A 13,048-nucleotide genomic window follows, 5' to 3' on the forward strand; every position below is an offset into this window, starting at 1 on the left:
CTTTCTACCTGAACCATCCAAGAGGGTAGAGAGAAGGAAAGTACTCAAAAGAGGCCCTTTACTGTCAAATGGAAAAGGTGTCCTTTATACTAGCCAACCAAGGACAGATTTTCATTACAGAGCAGGAATAAAGATGTTTAGATTTAAAGATGATTAGATTTTAAAAGTCCTCAGAGACACTATGGCAGCCATGGACCATCACAAGAATACCAATAAACAGAATTCAAAATAACTTAGCATCCTCTAAAGCAGCCGTCATAGATATCGAAGTCTAGGGCTTCAGTGATGTCACTACCTGTGGCTAATTAGGTTAAATGGAACGCCTGTCCTGAGTGCTGGGCTTACAATTATTTTCCAGGCCTTCGGAAAGGACTAGCGTCCTGTGATCCCTCTTGTGCATTTTCCCCTTTGAGTCCGGCAAACTTGGATCCGTCTCGTTTTCACTTCTTTTGGATTTAAAACCACCCACTAAGAAAACTGAACATATTAGGAACCAATGCTTGGGCTGTACGTTGGGAGAGAGCTATACCAGATCAGCGAGAGCCACAGGTAAGTGACCGCTCACTGGAGCTCTGCCAAAGCTGACACACACACACATTTGCAAACACACATCTAGGTCTTTACATCACGTAGGGCCAGTGTGCAGGTTAGCTCTAGCTTTCCTTTTAGGTTACGTTGCGGTCCGAGGTCGGCTATAAACATACTCTAGACAACATTATATTTGTTTGGATGCTGTGCCACGGCCTTTTCATAACAGTACTCTAACAATTATATCAAATAAATAAATAAAGGTGCCAACAAGGTAAAAACTGGCGAGCAGTTGAAAATAAAGCTGGTGAATAATACCACACACCTGTCAGGATCCATCCACTCCAACCCTGATAACACCCAAGTGTTCAGTCAAGCATACAATACATTTACAAATATTATTTAGAGTGATCCTTGAGGCTTCAGTGAATAATAAAGAAACATAATTCTGACTCAGCTCTCTGCTAACCTTTCCTTTCTTTTTGAAAAGAAATGAAGTATGAGAGCCAGGGACCCAGCCATATTGAATTAATCCAAATCATCCAATCCATTTAAGGCACCCTGGCAGGCAGATAATGTCCCCTCCATCCCATTCTCTTTTGCCTTGCTACTGTGTCCAAGGCCCTGAGTCCAATTTAGCGCATTTCCAATTTCAGCTTGAGACAGGCAATCACCAACTTAAGAGAGATTTTAATAGGCATTTGGGGAGAATGTGCTAGAAGGAAGCACTGCTCATTATGGGCCGAGTCCCCCATTAAATGGCCCTTTTCACTCTCTGAATGATAGCCAGCATAGTGGCACACTGATTGAGGTGGGCAGCACGGGGCAATGGGGCAACTGGGGGGGGGGGGGAGGGGGTATTTACATGCACATTTTACATTTACATCAACCACCAAATCCTCTCACAAATCCTTTTTCCTTTTCCCCTCCACAAAAAGAACACCGGATACTGTATAGATGGAATTCAGAAGTGTTAAAGCTATAATTTTGTCTCTGATTCCCACAGAGTGGTATGTGACAGGAAAATGTAAGCTTGTTCCGAGTGAGAGCCGCATGCCGTGCATTTCTGAAAAGGCCGGTCTCATTTGGCCATCTATTTTTGCCCAGGGAGAGATGGAGATAATAGGGTGGGTGCTTTTGATGATGATGATTGGCTATCAGTCTGTCACTACTTCTGGCTGGTCCTTGATATCAGTGGCAGAGGGAAGGACAAGAATTGCCAAAAGATTAACTCGGGAAAATGCAGAAGGGGTGAGAGATGAAGCTATACAGCATAACATTATCAACATTCTCTGCAATCGTGGCAGAAGTGTGGTCATTGCAGATATTGCTTTGGACTGGGTGACCGGTTCGGTCATTAGGCCAGAAAAACTATGCTGTTTGAAGCACGAAACCTAACAAGGCACCAGGACTTTGATCTGTCAGCAGCATGTGGTTGGTTGTATCTGGATTCAAGCACATTTTATGGTATAGCTTATGGCTCTTATGGTGAGCTGCAGTCTCTCTCTTTTGATCAGATTTTTACAAAGTTTTTCATCTGGTTGTATGATGGTTTTGTCAATAGCGTGTAATCATAATCATCAACGACTCACTACGCTCAAACACGGACCACCCGTCTTGCTTGTGCGGCTGAATGATGCTCCTATCAGTGAGATGCTACGGTCAGCGAAATCCAGGCCCCAAAACTCCGGGCTCTGCCTGCAGTATCAGAGGACCGTGGGCAGGGCTGTGCCGGGGAAACAGTACCCTTCAGAATGAAGAATAGGCAGGCGAGCTTTGCTGAGCACGCCAGCTGCAAGACAGCAAGGCAAAACAATGAGATGCAACATTATCCATCCAGGCACTGAGCCCTTAGTTATCTGCAGCAGTGGAGACAGACGATCCGTCACAGTGAAGTGGAGCGTCAGCCGTCCGAGGAGGAGAACCGCACTGTCAGGCTTTAGGCAATTAGTCAGAGAGGATTCCATTGCTGTTACCCAGCATACAGCGTGTCTCTGTTGGGTTTTACATAGTCGGTGTGTTTTTGGTTCTGTGTCGGTACCCTGTCCTGAAGAATTGACCGTGTGCTGTATGTCTGAGACGGTGTTTAAAGTGAAAGGGCTGGACTGACTTTCCTTTCCTTTCCACACGTCCCACTTGGTGTAATTAATTCAAGTGGATGCTGATAAATTAACTGCACTCCTCTTGTGCAGGCGCCCCTGCATTCTAATGCCTGGTGTTTATTGTGTCGCGTGACCTCTGCATTAATGAAGGTCACTAAGAAAATGACACTGGCGTCAACACCAAAGGGTGTGTGTCTGCATTAGAGAGGATGTCGGTGAGCGAGGACAGTGCAATGTTGAATAAGCAGCCAACACCCCATTTTCACCCCAGTAAGGTCAGTCAGTGCCTCTCAGCTTCACAGCGTTTATGTCCAGCAGGTCCAACATCATTAGCTACTGCCTGTACAACCATAATCATTATACCACACCATGTTACACAATCAAAACACAGTTCCTCTGATAATGAAGCAGTGTAGACCAACCTAAGAGTAGTTAACATATCATTACTGCACACTATGGATCACTATATATTAATATTTATTACCATAGTATCTTCACACATAATAGCCAATGAATTTTTACAATTTACTATTCATATATACATTGAGTATAAAGTCCGGTTGTCTCTGTCAGCTTTGGAGTTAAGAATTAGGTTTAAGATTGTTTTAGCAGCATCTTCACGACATTCATTAATTATGCAAACATTGAGAATTAAAATGATTGAAATAAATTAGATTATATTAGATAGTCTTCACTCACATACATTGCATAGTAACCTCAAAACTTCGCATTAACGGAACTGCAGGTAAAAAAAACTATTCTGATAAACCTGCTAGTGTGAGGTTACAATATTGTGAAATATCAAATATCTTTCCAAGTACTAAAATAGTGACACGTGGCCAGAGGAGTCTGTATTAGGAATAAAATAGCCTCTTGAGAGGCCGGGGCAAGCATCTCTAGATAATCTTACTGCCCTATTGTCTTCCTGGCCTCCACTTCTGCTGAGCACAAATCCCTTTCCGCCCACCCAGATAAACTGGGAAAGTTTCCCACTCTGCAAACCTTCAAGCGACTGTCTTCTTATCCACCACCAGCCTCCTACAACAGAACAGAACAGAACAGAATGCCCCCAGTCCTCTAAAGAGCTCGACATCTTTGTGAGGAAATATGAGATTCTGGGTCTGAAGAAGTGGGAAGAAGCTTTCGAAAAATAAAAGGAAACTCATTAAAACCTCGGTGGCACTTTAATTAACTGTATGAGAGTAGCTCCTGCTTCAGCCGTCTCACAGCACTGGAGTGCTTAGGGGCCTGCGGTCGCCCAGAAGGAGCAGGTCTCCTGAAATGTGACAGGTAGTTAACAGGCTCTTGCCTTCACTCACCGCCAGCTTCTTTCGCGAAGACGACGGCACGGCGTATGATCGGGAGATGATTAGGGTGGCATCTGAGGTTATCGATCCCGCCGAACAATTCCCAGGGTACTCAGCAACGGCTGCCACCAAGTATAATACAAAACTAAGTAAAGTAACGGGCCGATCGAGTCACACCGAAACTGATGAGAGAATATGATTAATCTCACTCGTCTGTGCACTATACTGTGTCTGCAAGGCCAGGTGTGGGGGCAAACATTATCACTATTCCATGGAGCCAAATTAATTGAACCTTTCCAGACAGACAATTGGACTGCTCTCATCACAAAATATATGAGCCATCTATCCTAGCAAATGCTGCAGCCGTGCATGCAAAAGCATAGCTGGCAAGAGATGAAATGCATAATGTGATGTGTTGTATTGATTTTTTTGCCATACATACTTTCCTATCCTCGTGCAGTGAGAACACAGTGACCTTGCAGACTTGTATTTGCACTCAGATGCTCTCTTAATTAATGCCCAACCTTTCTCCAGCACCAACATTCCAACGTTTTTTTCTGCGTTTGCGTGTAATGTTACTCTTGTTGTTTTGCATGATGAATTATGATAGCTTGCTTTTATTCAGGAAAATACTGGTCGTTGCTATGAAACTGACCTTTTGGACTGCGGGCAGTGTGTCTCTCCCAGACTGGGGACAAGCCCTCGGTGTCTTTGTGCTCAGTGTGTGTATAAATAGTGTTCCTCCTGGCGGTAGCTTTTGCCTAAAGGACACATGGTGTTTGAACGTGAAGGACAGGCTTGATAGGATGCTAGGCTCCTGCATCTGAAATAGGGCTAGCAGCAGCCCCCCTAGACAAGAGGATCTGGCACAACAGTCAGGTATCGATCGATCGGCCAAGCAGGACACTGCTGGCCAATGTCTGTTGAGTGGTAATGGGTTTAGCCATCCTTAATAATCTTCAACAAACAGCACGCCTGGGTTATCACCACAGGGCGAGGTGCACGGAAGGAAAGGGGAAAAAAACAAGAAGAAGCGTCCTAAGCAGAGGCTGAATTTGCAAGCCATCTTGAGTGAGCTGAAGCACAGCCCAGGCTGTGGAGTCTGCAGATAGTTGCTGCCTGCCTGTGCTTTCCGCATTTTGCATGCCAGTCACTGCAGATGGGCTGATATTATGCAGCGCAACACATGAGCAGAACCCTTACTGTTTAATTTAAGTATTTCCCAAGCCAAGAGATATGCAAAGCATCACCACCAAGTGTTTCAATAAGAATAAAAAAACTCATCAAAAAATCACTCAGGATTTTTTTTTTTTATAATGGAATGTGGGATTGTGGAAAATCTTCTCTAGTGGAAGGTAATAGGTAACTAAGAAAATTTGAATTATTTAATTGCTTAATGGATTTACATAAAGCAGAAGGCTATGTGTCAAATTTCTAGAACTGAGATGCGATTGAGATTAGATTTTCTTTCACGGCAAAGAGGCCTCATTCCTCTTGCCAAGATGTCATTTAACTCCTTCCACCCACATACGTATGGTTCCTACCCTCGGTCAATCTGCTGTTTAACTGTCCAAGATGACAGATGCATCCCAATCAATCTTTGCTATCACCTCAGACAGAGAGCGAGAGATATAACTGTATTTTATTGAACCGGACCGAGGACCACTTAATCCACAGCAGTTCAGAATATCGATCGTCAGTCGATGCCTATGCGGTGGCCGTGGCTGAGGTAGGCATCTTATAGATCTCTCTGGGACCAGTGAACCACTGCCTTGTGGAAAGCCTTGAGTTTCCATGAAGGTTTTTTTTTTGTTTTAAAGAGAATGACAGTGGTTCTGTGTTAGGAAATAAGAGAGAATGGGCCAACTTCTGCAGTGCAGGGAATAACAATTAGAAAAAGTTCACTCCAGAGTCTCTCTGTCGTTTCATAGTAAAGTTCCGTGGAAAGACAGCCTATGCCATCTGGCATCAATAATTGTCAGCAAGGAGTTTCAGTGCCAGCAGTCTCAGCAAAAGCTTTGACTTTGACTTTTTCGCTCAAACTGTACTGTTTACAGCGAGATCTAAACGACCACTAAACTCTATCTAACACCTACTTGATTCCACACAACACACAATGACCTTTATGATGGTGAAAGTCTGTCCGACTGATTGCAGTGCTCAGTAAATATGCTACTGTCATTTCTTTCTGTGCGACAATGCCCCCAAACCATTGCTTCCTAGTGGAAGTTTCCTGCATCCATTATCACAATCACATCAACACTGCCTCGGGGGAAGTCTACATGCAATCACTTTCAAATATCTGCAACCGATATGGTAATCAGAGCATAATTTGACACCATAATCTCATTCTAATAACAGACAAGGCTGATTCTGATGCAGCGTCAGACCTTTGGGGCCAAAGGTGCCTACTTCAGGCACCAAGTCATAAAGCAATGCTAATGTGCTAAAATGAACAAACGTGGTGTCACTGCCAATGAAACGCCACTGGGTGGAAAGGAAAACAGGCATGATTGGAGCATCCACCCTGGCTAGGCTAGGCTTGGGCTGTGATGAAGTCTTTATGCATGGGATTTCTCTGAAAGGTGAGCGGTCCAGATAATAAAAATCCCTGAGAAAGTGATGATAGCATTTTATCAGTCCCGCTGGTTTTTATGAGGCACCGATAACATCACCCAAAATATTATACAGCAAGAGTGCATTAGAGGGAAATCATCATTATGGTACATTTATTATGTAATACATTGCTGGCCTGTAAAGATAGACTGATTACAACCAGCTAAAGCCAAAATGCAGCTGTATAGGCTGTAAATCCTCACATCTTGATCTTGTATGTTAAAGCTTTTGTTACTAATGGCTTCCTTCGTTAGGACCTTTGAATTCTAATGCGCTTTGGTTTCATGTTTCATGTTTCATCCATGGTGCTAGAGTCTAGACACACACACACACAACAGCTGTCAAGACACTCAATTTTTCTAATCTAAATCTTGCATGCATGGTAAGTACGTTTGTTCATTTGGCTTGGACCAGGAGGTTACGTGTGGTCAAGTGATGTTCCCTCTGGCCACTGTATGACCTTAAGATCCCTTGGTGGCCTAATCTTCTGCTAGGATAGACACCTGTATTAATAGATCATCACTGTCCGTGGGGACTGTACTGAGTGACCTCCCCTGCAGTGCGGACATCTCACTGCCAGAGAGATATTCACACTTTGGGATTATCACCCTCAGCTCACCTGACTTCTCTTGAGTCACGGAAATAGGGTTTGCATTCAGTTTCGGCTAAATCCGATGACTCATTAAATTCCTCTAGGAGGGGATTATGCCCCCCCCCCCCCCAACCAGAGAAGCCTGCCGATCAGTGGGATACTAAAACAAGCCTTTTAGAGCCGGACGTGCCCAATCGACTAAACAGGGTCATAAACTCCCCTGTCGTCGATGCAGTAGGTATCCCCCGCATTGTCTGAATTAAACATTATTTTTGTCTATCAGCACGAGGATGAGGCCTCTTTAATTAAGTTAAGAGTTGCCAGAGAGACGTTTTAACGGGCGGGGGGCATTACTGAGCCCCATAAACAAACAAAAAGGAGTGGACAGATAATCCATAAGCAATTAATTAAGGGAGGAACTCCGTGGCGTCCACACGTATCAGTCAATGTGAATAATTGTGGCATAAGGAAGAGCTAGAGAAAGATATTTATACACTGTCCCTGGGTTAACAAGAGTGAGTGAATGCGACGAGGAGAGGATAGATAGCCTACCCCTCCCCTCTCCCCACCTCCACACACACGCACACACACACACACACACACACACACACACACACACACACGCACGCGCACGCGCACACACACACACACACACACACACACACACACACACTCTACCTCACCATACCCTCAGCAGCTGTGGAGGATCATTGACAATGATTTGCAGTGAGCACTCATTCTGTCCAAATTAAATTGGCTGAAAACATCTGGAAGTCCGTCAGGCTAAAGCCTCTGCACTATTTCTATGAACGGCAGTGGCAGGCAGACAGGCCCAGAGAAATAACGATAAGTGCAGTGAATCAGGTGAAAGCAGATATCTACTTTCTCTGAAATCACTATTCTGAGCATCCAAGGCTGACTGTATTTAATGAGCAAAACTACCTGCACCCATGCCTTCAGCAATACTAATCAGTAGATCACTTGACATTTAACCTTTGGCCGGCAAAAACCATTTCACCGAGGGAAAAAAAATCAATCACCATGCACAACAAGACATCTGTCACTCAAAATACACACAAGTTGGGGGACGAAAGAAAGAATACAAAAAAAGTGGATTCTCACTGGTCCAACTGTCCCTTATGGCCGTGCCAGCGTCAGTTTGTGCTACGAGGCAATCTGTCAGGGCTATGCCCACACTGGCACCGAGAACAGCAGATGAAAGCGCCCGCGCCTGTTTGTCTAGATAAGCGCCGACCGACTGGCTAGGAGACGGTGCAGGCCTGTGTGGACAGAGAGCTTCCTCTTGCATGAGGCTGCAGTGCATTTGTATTCAGAGGGAAGCACCTTCCTTCTCCAACCGTGCCTCCAGTAGCACATTCAGCCTGACCTGATGAGGGGTACAGTAACATAGTGCTACAGAGCCCTACTGTAAGATAAGGCCTATTAAGAGAGAGATAGCAAGTTCCCAATCAGTTAGGCTCACTAAATACCTAATTGTGTTTAACCTGTCTCTGCTGTTGTTTATGTACATAAGAAAATATATAGGCTACTGGAAAATGCTAAGCACGTGTATAGTGAAGTATGCGGCTAATCTGGTTGCACGTGTAGTTAATCTGGATATGTAAAAGCAGATGATTTAGCATATGCTACAAATGCATTTCTGAACCATATCCTTTAAAGTTTCATGGAAAGATCTCAAAGCCTCTTTTAAAGACAACTGATGCCTCTGTGGTCTTCTAAACAGTAATGTTATTACATTTGTCTTTTAAACAGACATTGAAAATATATGAAAAGGTTAATTGCACAGAATTTCCCCTAAATCGCAGAATTAATATCCTTGCGGAGATCCCTATCACACAAATAATCCAGCTAGGCTTGGCACAGAGACCATTAGTCGACCGTTGCCTTGATCCCGTCGGAACATTAAAACTGACCTGAATCTCCACGCCGTAGCCCATGTAGACGGTCACGCTGTAGGTGCAGTCCACGGTCGTTTCATACCAGGACCCCGCCTGCATCTGCGCCGGCTGTGGCGTCTCGATGTAGCCCTCTGGCGCCGTGAAGTTAGTGAGACACGGAGCTATAGAGTAGAAAGAGAGAGGGGAAAAAAGAGGAGATAGAAGATGAAAAAGGGAGGGGAAAAAGAACAGGAGATGGCATGAGGACCGGTGAGGCTCCCTCCCTCCCTTGATCCCTCTTCATTCCCGAGGCCTCGCGCACTACACCTTAATTGTCTTTCAAGGTTTTCTCATTTTCTGCCAGGATCAACAGTGACTTCTTGTTTTTCATCTTTCTCTCTACCTTTCTTTCCGCCTCACTCTCTCCATCTCTCTCTCTCTCTGTCTCTCTCTCCATCTCTCTCTCTCTCTCTGTCTCTCTCTCCCTCTCTGCACAAGGGAAAGATCAGGTAGGGCCGGCTGGCCACAGACCATTTTCCGGTCGCCTTCAGGTCTTTCCACTCAAGCAACTCCTTTATCTCTGCCGCCTGGTTAAGAGGTGGTGGTCACCAGGGGCCGCACGCAGAGGAAAGCTGTGAGGGCGGTCACTCCCAGGAGGCCCAGAGCACACCTTCCTCACCTTCCTCACCTGCACCAGGCCGAAGCCTGCAATGAAGAGGGAGTGTCCGGGCGCTCAGAAAAACAACTCTCGCAGAGCTGCCTGTGCTCATCTGCCTCCCCTCATTCCTCATACTGCTGTCTCACACCCAAATACTGGATAAAAAAAAATGTTTTTTGACTCCAGGTTTCCACAAATGAGACCCAGAGGATTTGACACAAATGAAGTTGTGAAACTCCAGTCACCATCTGGTGGATGTTGATTGGGGGTTCTATCCTCTGAACCACACATACACACACTTTTTTTTTTTAAAGTGAATAAAGATTTTAAGCTCCAGCCTTCAACAGGACTGAGAGCATCCAGGGCAGGAATGCAGATAGACAACTGAAAGCCCATGGTAGATGGGAAGGGCACAACACAGGAAACTGAAATCTTTAGCCTTGGTGAGAAGATTGAGGAGGATACTTTTTGGACTAAAGCTGTTTATACTAAGGGTAATATTTTGTTCCTTTAGTTATGATACACAGCCCTTACATGAGTAGTAATACTAATATGGTAACATGAGGCTCTTTATCCAAAGTATATGGAAAATGAATAACACTACATCTAGCGTCATGTTATCAAATCCTGATAAGCCAAAACAAAAATGGACCATTCAGATTTTACATCAAAGAAGTCACACACAAATATGTTTAGGCCCTTCTGGTGTTCCTGTTCATTTTTGTTGACTGTGATACAAATCCTGATTATAGACAATAAGCCTTTTCCTACTTGCTCACAATGCATGTAATAGTCCAGCTTCATTCTCCAGTATCTATCCTACCTGCAGGTGGTATTACCTGGGGTCTGCATGGTTGTGATGACAGTGGTGGTGATGATGGTGGTTGTCGTGGTTTCCTCTTCCAAATCAGCAGATGCAACGGCAGGGACCACATTGTCTGGGGACTTGTTATTCTGAGCTGCGGACCTCTCCATCTCGGTGATGGTGTCCGTTTTCACCAAGGTTGTCAAGGCCGGCAGCGATGCGGTGGTTGCTATGGCAACTCTGGCTCTGTCTGACGAGCCGCGTCCCATGGTACCAGCCATATTGGGAGTACTGGCACAGGGGGGAGGGGTGGAGGCATGCGTAGCAGTTGTCAGGGATTCAGCCATGATGAAATCTCTGTGCGACGTTGTGGTTTTTCCATTCATTGGGTCCGCCACCTTGGACCCGTGCTGATCTGAGCCGGCAGGGTCGCGGGCGGTGATGGTGGATGCAGGCGTTGCCGCCGTGGTGGGGGTTGGCGAAGCGACATCGGAGAAGGCCGGCGCATCCTCGTGGGGCACCAGCTGCGTGGAGGGCTCCTGTACCAGGTGGTGGCCCGAGCCTGGCATGGTGGCACCCCCACTGTCTTCGAAAAACTGTGGGTGTCCGCGGAGGTCGTCGGTGTGGTACGACTCCGGAGCCAGGAAGCCTTTGTAAGGGGGGTGGTGGTTGAGGACGTTGAAAGGTGGAGCAGTGGTGACCAGTGGGCCATCGCGGTCAGTGTCCTGGGTGGTCGGGTAGGTGCTGTGGCCCCCCTCTGCCTCCCCGTGGCCTCCCCTCTGGGTAACAGCTACACGGCCCTCCAGGTAGGAACCTATGGAAACACAAATACTCAGCAGTCAGTCAATATGTCCTCCTAATTACTGCACAACAAGCAGCAAGCCAACCATATTCACACAGTGTACTTTTGTTGTCTGCTTTGGAAACTCTCCCAGTCACAGAATGAAACAATGGTTTAAAAAAATCTGAGGGAATTTCTCAGACGGAAGAAAATATCTCCTCTGAGCTTCCCTTCTCATTTGTAAAAAGTTGCAGTTCACCCCTAATGCTATTAGCGACCAATTGGACATCGGGGTCAATCGCTGCATCAAATTAACATATTGGAAAGTTAGAGGCACTAATACCAGAGTAAATGGATTATGACGAGGGGGGGCCCTTTGAAGAGCGGGCGTGGTGCTCTGAGAGCCATTGCAGCGATAACCCGTTCATGCTTTAATGGCTCATTTTAATACTCTCTCCCCCACCCTCGCCAATTTAGAAGGGCCTAAATATTCAGCACTGAGCGTCTTTAACGAGCAGATATGATAAGTGTAGCGGGGAAAATGGATATCCTCCCCACCGCACCTGGCGAGATTTAATCATCTGCCCTTCAGGAGTTCTGCAACGTGTGCACGCGCATGCCAAGGGAGGTGTTGATTCCTCCACAATGCTTCATTTCCTAACCTAATCGCTATCTCTGTCTTTACTAATAGCAATCTGCATTCAAACAATGGCGCTCATTGTAGCGGCAGGCGACGTGTGTTTTCTTTTTTTTGCTTCAAGAGTCTCTTTTTTCCGAAGGCAGCGCATATTGCTCAGCTCGCCAAAGGAGACGGAGAGGAAAATATGTGAAAAGATGATATCTCAAACCAAACGGAACTGACTGACTATTTTTTCCCCCTTTCCTCCTTATTTCAATGGTGTGTCAAAAGCAAAAGTATACATCTTTTCTCTGGGGAACGGTGTGAATTTGGTGAAGGATTGACTCCGTGGCGCGGATGAAATAAAAGCTACTTCCAACATGTCAGTCATACCCTTGCAAATGACACATAAAAGCTGTTACCAAGGGAAGAAAGTGTTCAATCCCCGTCATCAGTTTAAAGCGTATTCACTGACAGTTTATCCCATGCAGATAGAGATTTTCTCATGCATGAAATACAGGGCTGAGAGTTCCCATTAATTGTTAAATTGTATGAATTTTGATTGACAGATTCAAAACCTTTCTCTTAAAATGCAAGAATAACAGTAACTGAAAGCATATTCTGCGGAATACACTGAAGGACACAATGACATTCAATTTCTTCACAATAAAAGTCCCATCACTGTGCAGGGACTGTGCAGCAAAGCAAATGTAGAGGAATCAAATCAAGTGAAGTTGAGTGTGAATAAACCAAACATAGACATAAAGCAGAGAAAAACAAAGTTCCTGAATATCCAGCAGCTCCCTTGAGCATCTGCAGACTGATGGGAAGGCTCAGCAAACACCAGGCAGCACATGGTAATGGCCAGAGTCAGCAGAGGGGCTGGGCAGTGCTTTGGGGAGAAGAGTCATTTTGATTCGGGCCATTAGACTGGCTGAAGTATAAACATATTGCCTCCACTGTCACTGTTCAAAGGTCTCTCAGTTCTCCGCTCTCCACGGGCACTATTTGACTTTTAAATCACTCAGGCCCAGTCTAGGGGCTAGTGGCAGAAAACCAGTAGAGACGTATCTTGTTTTTTCCCTCTCATGTATACTGTCTTTCCAACCTCTTATCGATTAGTTCAAAAAGATTTGTTTGCC

At 45.4% G+C, this 13,048-nt stretch overlaps 1 protein-coding gene across 1 annotated transcript in view; it reads right to left on the minus strand.

Annotated features, from left to right (window-relative positions):
• The window catches only part of sez6b (seizure related 6 homolog b), a 77,482-nt gene extending 64,665 nt beyond the window's left edge, over positions 1–12,817 (minus strand). The window contains exons 1-4 of the mRNA XM_076283124.1: positions 12,751–12,817; positions 10,805–11,320; positions 10,541–10,735; positions 9,080–9,225 (exon numbers count right to left, since the gene is read on the minus strand). Of these exons, the coding sequence (XP_076139239.1) occupies positions 9,080–9,225; positions 10,541–10,735; positions 10,805–11,320; positions 12,751–12,817 (924 nt within the window). The remainder of the gene's footprint in view (positions 1–9,079; positions 9,226–10,540; positions 10,736–10,804; positions 11,321–12,750) is intronic.
• Positions 12,818–13,048: the final 231 nt, after the last annotated feature.

This window comes from Alosa pseudoharengus, unplaced genomic scaffold, assembly GCF_046254945.1.
Source record: "Alosa pseudoharengus isolate Yale_2024_CS ecotype anadromous, Long Island Sound unplaced genomic scaffold, YU_APseudo_1.1 YU_APseudo_1.1_scf_13, whole genome shotgun sequence".
Taxonomy (NCBI): Eukaryota; Metazoa; Chordata; class Actinopteri; order Clupeiformes; family Clupeidae; genus Alosa; species Alosa pseudoharengus.